At 48.9% G+C, this 12,208-nt stretch overlaps 1 protein-coding gene and 1 long non-coding RNA gene across 3 annotated transcripts in view; one reads left to right on the top strand and one right to left on the bottom strand.

Annotated features, from left to right (window-relative positions):
• Positions 1 to 10,776, top strand: part of Pcsk6 (proprotein convertase subtilisin/kexin type 6) — a 184,197-nt gene extending 173,421 nt beyond the window's left edge. For both annotated transcript variants that reach the window (XM_041650048.1, XM_041650039.1), the window contains 3 exons: positions 3,871 to 4,000; positions 8,040 to 8,152; positions 9,353 to 10,776. In XM_041650048.1, coding sequence (XP_041505982.1) covers positions 3,871 to 4,000; positions 8,040 to 8,152; positions 9,353 to 9,450 — 341 coding nt within the window. In that variant the 3' untranslated portion in view covers positions 9,451 to 10,776. The remainder of the gene's footprint in view (positions 1 to 3,870; positions 4,001 to 8,039; positions 8,153 to 9,352) is intronic.
• Positions 10,777 to 11,082: 306 nt separating this feature from the next.
• Positions 11,083 to 11,993, bottom strand: LOC121435124. The gene is made up of 2 exons (XR_005972539.1): positions 11,940 to 11,993; positions 11,083 to 11,219 (listed from the first exon to the last, which is right to left on the bottom strand). It is a non-coding gene; the product is annotated as an uncharacterized LOC121435124 (long non-coding RNA).
• Positions 11,994 to 12,208: the final 215 nt, after the last annotated feature.

The raw sequence follows: 12,208 nt of genomic DNA, 5'->3' as shown, positions 1-12,208 counted from the left end.
CCCCAGACAGCCCCAGAAGGACCCAGGCTTAACCTTAGGGAGAATCCTTTCCACGGGCAGCTGGCAGCTTTTCCCGCCTGGTTGTCCTGCTGCTTTTTATTTCCTGTGTTTAGTTCCGGTTTAACCCAGGTTGTTTAAGAAGCGTCTCCAGTGCCTCCTACTTAAATGTCAGAGTCACTTGAATCCATAGCATTCAGGCTTGTGGTCTATAACTCTTTTGATTTCGATAATTCAATTCTCTTTTATTTTTTTTTTTTTTTTTTTGGAGAACCCAGACTGTCTGGCAGCCAGTGGCTGTATTGGGTCACTTGTAGGTTTTCTTATCTCAGTTCTGTATCTCCTCCATCATCTGAAGAATTCAGTTCAACAGCAGGCAGTTGTAAAGCTCTCGGAGGAGAGGAATTCTCCATGTCTCCCCGTGCCCTCTGGGCTCTTTTTTTTTTTAAGATTTATTTATTTATTATGTATACAGTTCTGTCTGCATGTTTGCCCGCATGCCAGAAGAGGGCATGATCTCATTACAGATGGTTATGAGTCACCATGTGGTTGTTGGGAATTGAACTCAGGACCTCTGAAAGAGAAGCCAATTCTCTTAACCTCTGAGCCATCTTTCCAGCCAATGGGTTCTTTTTAAACTCCCTAGAACACATGTAACCCACGGCAGCGACCGGGACCAGAGATTTCTTTCTCCACTCAGAGTCATCTGAAGCCCCTTGCTCCATGTCAGACGAGGTCTCCCTAGAATCACGGTATCTGGTGACATCTTTGTTACAGCATGGTGGCCTAGCCTACAGCATTCTGAGTACACTGAGCTTTCTGAGAACAAGAGTCTTGACCATATCCGTTGTTGGTGCCCAGAGTCCTGGCATGAGGTTGTGATTCTTGGCTCAGGGTTGATGAGTCAACCTATAGGAGAGGGAAGTGCCACCCAGGATAAGTGGCAGCCAGCAGGCATACCTACATGCTCGCTAGGGTTAGAAGCAGTGTCCTAGGCCCTTGGAATGGTTGATCCTGGCCTGTGCCTGAGAAGGCACAGTAAGCACTAATGAGTGAAAAGAATACCAGGGCGGGTCCAGAGAGGTTCCAAAGGAAAAGAGAGACTTTCCACCTTAGCGCTTCTCACAGCATGTTCTGGGCTTCTGAGCAAGGCTCTGTGTGTCTGTTTGTAACGGCCCTAGCACCATGGGTTAGCAGAAGCATGGCCCATTGAGCTGTTACCGCGAGTGCTGAGGGGGGTCCTAAAGCGCCTGGAGCCCGTAAAGACTGAATGGAATCCTTGAGGGGTTTTGAATATAACATTCATAACTCGTGGTTGTGGAAGTAGTTTCATAGACAATGTGCTTATCAGCATTTTTTTTTTGTTGTAACAGACTACGTATAACATAAAATTTACCGCCGGGCGGTGGTGGCGCACGCCTTTAATCCCAGCACTCGGGAGACAGAGGCAGGCGGATTTCTGTGAGTTCGAGACCAGCCTGGTCTACAAGAGCTAGTTCCAGGACAGGCTCCAAAACCACAGAGAAACCCTGTCTCGAAAAAGCAAAAAAAAGAAAAAAAAACAAAACATAAAATTTACCATCTTAACCATTTTAATACTTTTTACTTAATTATTTTATTTTATTTGGGTTTTGTAAGGTTTTGGTTTTGGTTGTTTTTTTTTTTTTTGAGACAAGGTTTCTCTGTGTACTCCTGTTTGTCCTGGATCTCATTCTGTAGACCAGGCTGGCCTCAACCTCAGAGATCTGCCTGCCTCTGCCTCCCAAGTGGTAGGATTAAAGGCATGCACCACCACCAGTTTAAAAAAAAAAAGTTAGTTGATATATCTATATTGATTTTTGAGACTCCATATTATAATTCAGTGCATGTATTCAATGGGTGAAGACTAACAGGATCATTAGCATTTCCGAGTTCCCAGATACTGTCATTTGTATGTGTTGAGAACCCTTGAGCTCTTCTCCCTATCTGGAAACATGACTGGGTGCTGGATGCTATGGTTGCCCTATTCTTGCCATAGAATTGTTTCCATTACTGTTCTTCACTAGCAAAACATTGTAGCGAAATGCTTGACCAAAGCAACTTAGGGAAGGCTTGACTTTGGTTCTCAGTTTGAGGATGTCATCCGTTGTGGCGGGGAAAGCATAGGAGCGTGAAAGGCTCTAGCCTGAAAGGCTCTAGCCGTGGTAGCAGGAGTATGTCAGTTGGCCATGCTGCATGCACAGCGAGGAAAGAGAATATTGGTGCTTAGCTGGCTGCCTCCTCCACTCCCCCCACTTTCTGTTCTGTCCAGCACCCCAGCCCATGAGATGGTGCCACCAGCACTGGAAATGCCCTCAGGGATAAGTCAGAGGTGTTGCCGAGATGATTCTAGATGCAATCAAGTTGTCGGTCAAGACATCACAAGCACATTAGACCAGCTTCTCCTCTGCAGTTCCTGTTATTCATACTCTCTCTATGCCTGCCATGCCCGCGTGGCCATTCTCAGATGGAGAGTTTAGTGGCATTAGGCACATTATTATGTGACCAATACCACCATTCATCTTTGGGGGTTTTGTCATTTTTCCCATTTTTGCAACCAACAATTTTTTTCTAGTTTTATTTATTTTCTGGTGGTGGGGATTTAGCCTCACAACTGGGCAGTGTTGGTGTACACCGTGGATCCCAGCACTTGGGAGGCCGAGGCAGGAGGCTCTCTGTGAGTTTGAGGCCAGCCTGGTCTACAAGAGCTAGTTCCAAGACAGGTTCCAAAGGTATAGAGAAACCCTGTCTCGAAAAACAAATAAATAAATTTAGAAAACTGAAAAAAAATGAAGACTCAGTAGGTTGTCCCTAAATTTATAATCCTCCTGCCTGCGCATCTTGAGTGCTGGGCCTGTAAGTGTGCACCACCACATCCACTTCAGAGTAACCATTCGGTTTAATAGACTCAGCATTATCTAGGGGTATTGCCTAGTGGTAATGAGAGCACCTTACATATGTGAACCCCAATACCACCACCAAAAAAGTAACGAGCATTCAACTAGATACAAGCATCCATTCCCGTCAGAGGGACCTAGGCTGGAGGAAGGCCAGCAGGGCTAACAGTTGAGCAGATGAGGCACAGAAGTACAACAGTGTCGGGCACTGGTTGTCCCTGAGGCCCACAATAAAGTGACCCTTCCAGTTTGAGGGACTGGGAGCTGGCCACACAACCACACCATAGGGAAAAAAAAGAGATTTCCTATGGATATTCTTGTCCATTACAGAAGCCCAAAGATAGGAGGAGCCTTGGGGATCACTGGTCAGCCTAGCCTAATTAGTGAGCTCCAGGCCAAAAAGAAGTCTTATCTCAAAAGAGGCAGGCAGTATTCCTGAAGATGACTTCCATGATTGCCACACGCACGCGCGCGCGCACACACACACACCTTCATTCCCATGAAGAGAAGTAGGAACCATGTGGAAATAGTTTGGGTACCGTGCCCAGTTTAACCCAGTGAATTTCAGACACCAGCACTTCAGTGTAATTGAAAAAGTACGATTAAAGTCCAGCGTGTTTGGGTTTTACCCGCCCAGCACAACTCAGTTCGGCCACCGCGCCTGTTGAGTAGCTGCTGCCCTGATTCTAGCTGAAAACTGACGGGAAAGGAAATACATAGAATCAGTCAGTCATGATGGCCCAGGTAGTGCTCCCCACTGGGCTCAGCTTAGGCCTCTGATGTCCCCATCTGTGAAGTAGGGAGGGTGATCTGTTTCCAGTCACATGGAGAGCTCTCACTGAGCTCCTGGAAAGTTTCAGCTTTCAGGTGGGTGGGCTGGGGACCTCTGAAGATTCCCACAGATGTTCTAGAACACCACACATGTCCTTGACGTCTGCTTCTTTCCCACACCTGTCAGGGCCCAGCAGAGAAGAATGTATCCACTGTGCAAAAAGCTTCCACTTCCAAGACTGGAAATGTGTGCCAGCATGCAGTGAGGGCTTCTACCCAGAGGAGATGCCTGGCTTGCCCCACAAAGTGTGCCGAAGGTATGGTCTTCCGGGCTGTGGCCCGGGCTGGCTGGGAGTAGTGGTCATCTGGGCATTGCAGAAGGAGCAGCTGGATGGCCAGGTGTGGTGTTGCTTTTCCTGGAGCCTAGGGGACTGACATGCTTCGTCACCTGCAGCTGTAGGTGCAGAGGGCAAACAGAAAACCATTTACTGAGGAAGGGATGCCTACAGTTAGTGATTGCCAAAGTCGCAAGCCAGCTGGCAGCCTTCAAGCCCCTCTTAATGCCTAATTATTTGTGAAGCACTTACCATATGCAGCACCGGGTAGCTGTGGGCTAGGACAGAAAACAGGATTAACTAGGTGCTGCCACACAGCCCTCCCCAGCAGCAGATGGTACAGGGCAGTCCTGCTCAAGCCATGGTGCAGGGTGCTTTCACCCTGTAGGTGATCAAGGCAACCCCATGTGTGGGAGTTAAAACTTTTTCTAAGTCATATAGTTTAGACAAAAATAAAACAACCCGGTCATGTTCTCATGGCAAAGCCAGTCCTGGCTGAGACACATGTGTTTAAACTTTCTTGCTGTCTTTCCATTCCTCCATGAGTGCATGTACTTGGCGATGTAGACTTAGCATGTCCCCTGTACTAAGGCCAGGCAGGGAGTAGGTTACCAAAAGCCAGCCACAGCGTTGGGGATAACCACTGTTCCCATTGTTAGGAGTTACCAACTTGTAGTTGTGTTAGGTATGTTTTCAAGGTCAAACAGATGTTTTTTAGATAGACAGGTGGTCTTCAAACACTTCAGAGATCTACAGAACGTGGCACTTACGATGCTTTAATAACATAAGGTTTTTTATGACAGTGAGACATGTCTGCTCCTGGCAATACTGTGCGAGTGCTCCCTTGTACTGTGGGACACAGGCTGTTCAAGGAGCAGATGTGTGCTTTAGTCTGCACTTAGCTGACTGGGAATGATGCCAGGTGAGGACATCAGAAACAGGCCAGGAACTGGAAAAGCAGAATATGGTTTGAGAGCAACGGGGAGACATTGAAGGTGATGGTGCCGATGCAATGGAGGGGTGGTCTTGGAGGAAGTGGAAGTAGGGGACTTCTGTCTGCAAAAGGCTCAAAGCAAAGCCACTCTGGGACACTTGTGTCAGGACAGGCATGAGAGCCCAGTTCCCAGTCCCACTGGCAAAGCTCACACTGAGAGCCCATGCCCCAGTTCCCAGTCCCAGTAGCAAAGCTCACAAGTGAGGTCTCCCTCCTGGGCTCTTTTGAGAATGACACTGGGTTGTCACCTGAGCTCAAATGCATCTACTGATGCTGAGAAAGAGGGGTCAGTGGGGCGGGGGATCTTACCTGTGTGTGAGGGCCCGCACCCTGCTGGGTTGGTTTGAAACACGGATCTTAAGCACCTCTTCCTGCCACGCCGAGTCCTGCGTGCAGGGCCGTGGACACAGCTGTCTGCAGTAAACCTTTTATTTCACAAGCCAGCTGGTTTACTGATAATTAAAGCAAGGACAGCAGCACAGGGACAGCATGGAACTTAATGATGATAATCACTTTCATTTGTCAAGTGCCTCAGACTCCCGGGGGATGCCGACTGTGGCATCCAGAAGCCATGGTGTTCAGCTGCTAGGAGACAGAAGGGAGGCCAGCCCACAAATGTTGCTTGGACAGAAGTTCCTGGGTGCTAGTTTCTGTCTGAGGGGACACTAACAATCCCAGAGGGAGGTTCAGCCTCAGATTGGAGCTGATCTACCAGATCCTGGAGAAACACCCCCGGGAGCCTTGCACGGACCCCCACGTGATAAAGCACCAGAATGTCACATGTGCCACAGAGCCTCTGGCCCTGAGGAGCCTCTTAAGTGTGAACCTTTCCTTCAAGGCAATACACATGGCTCTGGATGCTTCTCTCAGCTCAGGCAGCTGCAGATGCCAGCGAGCCACAGGCATCCTCCAGGCCCCAGAATGCTACCTGGTACCACGCTTCCCCTGCAGAAGAGCCAGGGAAGCCACAAGGAAGACCTAACTGTCTGAGGGATAGATAGATGTGGAAGCCAGAATGATACAGGCCTGCTTGTCTGCTAACTTGAATACAAAGAAGACAGGTGGATGCTGAAGCTGAAGGCAGTTTGTGACAGTGTCTCAGGAGAACCATGAGCCACACTCAAGACCCAGTAAGGGGATCTCTGGCTCCCAAGCAAGGACCTCTTGAAAGAAAACGAGAGCAACTCTGGGTGATTTGCTCCAGGGGTAGACTTATCACTCATTCCCCCAGCCCTCGCCTTTCTCCCCACTCCCCCGTGGTTACAGAAGTCCTCAGGGTGTGCTTCCTGCCTAATTTGTACCCAGACTGAAACTTGATGGGGGCTCTTGAAGCAGGTGGCACATGTCCCACTCTTTCCTGATAGGGGGTGCCTCCTGCTGTGGTACAGAGAGGTCTGTAATGAGCCCAGCTCCCCCTCCAGAATTCGGCAGAATAAAGTTGCCATGGTGTTTTAAAGGTGAAGTAGGTACTACAGAAGAGCCATAGGTATCCTGAAAGCCCACCTGCCATAGAGACAACTGCCAGTACAGTATTATGCCGGTACAGTCAGGAGCTGGAGACAGGAGGCATTGGGGGAGTAGCGTATGGGAGGTATCAACTCTTTCTCAGGAAGCATGCTCAGTTCTCCAAATGAGCACTCCGGACGGCCAGCACCACTTCAGGGCCTCCAGAGACCTGTGCAAATACCCCAGCTGAGCCTGCCTGGGCTTCTGGCTGCAGAACCCAGCTTGCTCGGATGTGATGTTTGTGCTGCAGAAATAGAAAGCAGAAGCACCTGCCATCCCGCTGAGCTCAGTAAGTGGTTTGTGAAGAGCCGAGCTGTGTCTGGCTTGGGTTCTCACTGCAGGCTACTCCCTCCTGTAGTTGTTCATGGTTGAAACAACGTTCAGCCAGTATCTGGGAGTCCCTGGGCCCCAGCCTCCCAGACAACCAACATCCTTTGAAATGACTAGCCAGGCATACATGCGCATGAAAGGTGCCTGGAAGATCAAGGGACCTGTGTCCTCAGAACCCTGTGGGTACTATTGGGAGACAGTGTAGCTAGAACCAGATGCCAGGGACTTCCCAAAATTGCACAGAAGTAGAGAGCTCCTTTAGCCAGGTAGCAGCGCCTGAAAGTGGCTCCCTGGGCAACTTACACACTGATCTGAAACAAGGACTCTGGCTAGTCTGGTGTTCTCCATTGCATACAGAATAAACACCCACCTTATCCAGGCTGAGGAGATGTTGCTCTAGGGCTTCTTGTAGCTCCTAAAAAACCCCATCAGGGGCATTTCATCACTGAAGGCCTCCTATAGGTGACAGCAGTCATCTGTCTTAAACATCATGGCTGAGCTAGGCTTCTTCCCCTCTCCCGGGCCTGTTCCACACTTAAATGACAGTAGCAAAGAAAGTGGGAAGCAGATAGGAGCCACTATGGAGTCCTGGTCTCCTGAGGCTGGGAATAGCAGAGACACCTTCTGTGCACACACAGCCCTGGGTGGGTATCATGCAGTCAGTTATGCTAAGTTGCTTCTGTCGAGAGCCATACCATACGTAATTCAGGCTTGTGCCACAGGGCTGCCTCTCAGAGCTTCTTAGCTTTACCAGTGTAGCAAAAAAACGCCCACAGATCAGGTATAAATGAGTCCACGTTCCCATGAGACTACTGAGTGTGACCTGAGGTCATAGCAGTCTGTAGTTGCTGGGGCCAGGCTGGGCCAGGATCTTTCTATGGAATGCACATGTGGAGAGTGGATTAGTGTCCACTATGATGTCCAGGCGTGCCACAGGGAGTCTCAAAGAACAAGGCCTGGCCTCCTCTCCTGGGAATGCTCCTAACAGCTGACTATGACTGCTTTCGCCTTCCCCTGGTAACAGGGAGGCTGAACAAGAATGATGTACGCTTGATGCATGTTGGGAATGCCCACTCCACGGAGACCAAAGCTGAGGGCTTGGGAGTATATGCTGGGGGGATTCTGGAATAGGAACCCCATGTAGTAGGGCCTATTCCTCGGACCTCAGGAGGAGCTGATGTCTTCCCACAGATGTGACGAGAACTGCTTGAGCTGCGAGGGCTCCAGCAGGAACTGCAGCAGATGTAAAGCTGGCTTCACGCAGCTGGGGACCTCCTGCATCACCAACCACACATGCAGCAACGGTGAGCACCAACAGGGTGACCCTCAGAGCTGCCCGTGAAGCAGTAAAAGGGGATGAGAAAGAACAGGCATGGCTGCCCAGAGTAGGGGTGCTATCTATGACTTGTTTGACCATCTAGTTGACTACATAACTTAAAAGAAGTTTTGTTTGTGTACCGTTCCCACTCTTCTGACATAGACAGGCGATAGGAGCTTCCCCCTAGGAAAGGCCTGACAAACCCCATCCTCAGGACTAGAAGAACTGAGTTGAGCCCCGTGCTCAGCAAAAGGAACCCAGCTGTGCTATGGGAGGGCCTTGGCTCTACAGACAGATGGTAGGGGGTAAGAAGACAAATTATGAAACTAAAAACGCAGAAGAAACCCTAAGGCAGGAGGAGGGTCCGCAGAGACCTCATACAGGAGCAGGTTACTGTGCCTTCTACTGAGAAAGCAGCAGGTAGGGGCTACATTGAGCCAGCGCTGTATATGATATCCTGATATGCAGGAGAAGGGGTCGACCCACTCCATGTGTTCAAGGGTGGACAGGTAATTTCCAATTAAAATGCTGGCCTGGCCCTGCCATGGCAGAGTGCCCATACAGCCCTCTGCAGGTGTCCTGACTGCCAGGTGACCAACCTGCTTGCCTTGTTTACTTTTTAAATTTGCAAAACCCTTTCCTTTCAAAGACCAGGGGGGGCTTCCTGTTTAGGAAGTCCCTGCTCGGGTTATGTACCCAGCCCCAGAGAATGAGGCTGCCATAGCACAGTCTGCTCCCTTGTGACAATGCAGAGGCCGAGGACCAGCCTCCTCTGCTCTCCCCACTTTGCCATCCCTGAGTCCTGCCTGCCTGTCTTCTCCCCTAGACTACATTCCTGAAGCCTGCTTTCCTTCCTGCTCTAGCCCTGTACCTCTATCTGCACCAGCCCTCCCTTCTTCTTCCTAAGCAGCCACCAGCAGTGTCCTGGAAGAGGCTCACATGCACACCAAGGACCCTCTAGCACACCCCCATAGCCCCTTCAGGAACCCCCTCCCCCTTGTCACTTAAACTTAGCGGATGTTCTGTACCCTGGTGCCACCTGGGCCTCAATGGACTTTTGTGTTGAAATGACTCATAAGAGTCTGTGTGCCCTGCCTGGTGTGCCATCGGGGCCTGGTAAGTAAAGAACAGTGGAATCTTAACAGTATCCAAAGTCTGATGCCTCCTTTTCCTTTCCTGTTGCCAGCCGATGAGACCTTCTGTGAGATGGTGAAGTCCAACCGGCTCTGCGAACGGAAACTCTTTATCCAGTTCTGCTGCCGCACCTGCCTCCTGGCTGGGTAGGGGTACCAGCTGCCCGCAAAAGGCAGGGTCCTCCTGTCTGCCCATTTGCCCATCCACCTTCCTCCAGATGGTCAGCCATAGCCTGTTCCTGGGGTGGCCCTGCATCTGGCAGCTGGATCTTTCCCAGAGCTGGGGCCTACGGCAGCAGCTCAGCACCTGAACCAGGTGGAGGTGGCCCTTAAAGGATCTGTGGCTAAAATTGCAACACCCCCTCAAACTCTGCTTGCTGGCTGCAGCCTAAAGTTGAACTCAAAGTGGGAACAAAATGAATTATAGGACTTAGAGCTGCAGCTCCGGAGTGGCTTCTGGGACCCTAGTTTACTGAAATTTCAAGACCAAAGCAGAAAAAGAGAGATGCCTGGTACCACATCAAGTCCTCCTCCCACAGTTTGTGTGACCGTGGCAAATCTCACCAAGCTGGCTGGCAGGACCCTCGGCTGTCCTCCCCCATGATAAAGGGCCTAGCCTCTTACCCATGTGTCACTGGCCACCAAACAGCCTGAGGGACAGTTTGGTCAGACTGTAAATACGATAGGTTTCAGGGCATAAGATGTATGACCACTGGGGACAGAATCTCTGGCGATGTAGTCAGCTCCTTCCAGAACTGCAGCCACCGCCTTGAAGGTCCAGCACCAAACCGAAACAGATCATTCTCTCTTCAGCGTTCTCCTGAATGAGCCAAGCTGTCCTCACGACTGTTCTTCCTGTGTCCCTGGGGCCTCCTGGGCCTGAGCCACCAGCCATCTACAGATGCAGAGCCTATGGAAGAGATTCCAAGGAGGGTATTCAGGGCTAACCAAAAGGCACCTGATGGCCAAGCAATTCCTCCTTAAATGTGCAAAGCCAGCCCCTGAGTCACTAATCGCCAGTCCTCCACATTACCCAACCGCTTTTAAGTGCATTTGGCCTCTGCTCTCAGGACTCTGTTCGCAGGTGGATGCTGCTCTGGTCCAGTATAGTATGAGCCTACATGATGTAGCTGGATTGATTTCTGACGAGCCTACGTAGGCATTTTATAAGCTACGTGTTCTAATTTTTACCGATGTTAATTATTTTGACAAATATTTCATATATTTTCATTGAAATGCACAGATCTGCTTGATCCGTTCCCTTCAATATGGGAGTAACATTTGCCTTAAATTTCTTCCAACCTTGTCTCTCTCCATATTGTCCTGTGCCCCTCTCTCTGACCACGATGTGTTTTGCCACCTGTGAGTGGCAAGGACCCAGCTGTCGTCTGTTGAATCCACGACTTCGATGAAGAAATCAGTGAAGCAAATCTAATGTTAACCCTGAGTTAATAAAAGAGTTAACATCCCATTGCAATGGAGCCTGTATTTCTTTCCATGGTAAAACTTGGAGCCTTGGTTCTGGCCAGCGGATGAAATGGAGATCACTTTTTGTTTTGTTGATCTGTTTGATATCTTAGCAACAGGAAATATAATTTAAAAAAAATGTTTGAAAGGTCATAAGGATATCGAAACCCACCTGTAGTTTGACTTCACCCACTTGTTTGCTAAGACAAGCTACCCCACTCCTGGTAACAATTTCTGTTTTGGTTAGGGTAATTAGTGCTGTGATGAAACACCATGACCAAGAGCAACTTGGGGAGCAACAGGCTAATTTTGCTTACACGTTCATATTACTGTTCATCATCCAAGGAAGTCAGCACAGGAACTCAAACGGCTTGGATCTGCAGGCAGGATCCGATTCAGAGGCCATGGAGAAATGCTGTTTATTGGCTTGCTCCTTGTGGCTTGTTCAACTTCCTTTGTGGGGTGGTTTTTTAAAGACAGGGTTTCTCTTTTAAAAAGACAGTTAGCTGTTCTGGAACTCATCCTGTAGCCCAAGCTGGCCTCAAACTGACAGAGATCTGCCTGCCTCTGTCTCCTGTGGGCTAGGATTAAAGACATGTGCCACCATGCCTGGCTTAATCTGCTTTAAAAATAAATGAATGAATGAATGAATGAATGAATGAATAAATAGAATACAGGACCACCAGCCCAGAAGTGTCTCCACCCACAATGGACTGGGCCCGCCTACATCGATGATTATCTGAGAAGTACTCAACAGGCTTGTCTGCGGCCTAATCCTATGGAAGAATTTCCTCAGTTGAGGCTGCCTCCTCTCAGTTGACAGAAAAACTAGGAGGCACAAATGCCCTTATCAACTTGACACACAGACATGTTAATAGTTTATGAAGCATAGCCTTTCCTTCCTTGTTATCCCCAGGATCTCATATTAATATTACATTATAAAACATGTTGCAAACTTTAAAAGTCCCACAGTCTTTACAAATTCCAGCACTTTAAAAGCTCGGGCTCTTTAAAGACTCAACGGCTCTAAAGCTCCAAAATCTCTCTCTTTTTTTTTTATTTTGGCACTCTCATCTGTGAGTTCCTGTAAACCAAAAATAAGCTAAGTACTTTCTTCTTCCAAAAGGAAACAACAAGGGCACAGTCACAATCAAAGCAAAGCCAAGTTCTAACCGTGTAAATAGTTCAGTGTCCAATGTCCTCATCTTCTGGGCTCTTCCTAAGGCCTTGCTGCAGTTCCCTTTTTAAATTAGAAAAATACTCTTAGATCTTTTCTAAAATTATCTTTTGAGGATTTCATCCAATATATATTTTATGTATCTTATTCTTTTCTGTACCTTACCTTCTTTCAGAGCCTCCCCAAATCAAGGCGTTTCTGGGTCTTAAGAACCAGCTCTGTAGTCCAAGAACTCCACCTAGTGGTTCATCCTGGAAGTAAGAAA

The sequence above is a fragment of the Microtus oregoni genome, unplaced genomic scaffold (genome assembly GCF_018167655.1).
Source record: "Microtus oregoni isolate MIOR12 unplaced genomic scaffold, Mior012 000000F_ref0000247, whole genome shotgun sequence".
NCBI classification, from domain to species: domain Eukaryota; kingdom Metazoa; phylum Chordata; class Mammalia; order Rodentia; family Cricetidae; genus Microtus; species Microtus oregoni.
This window is presented reverse-complemented; position numbering and strand designations above follow the sequence as displayed.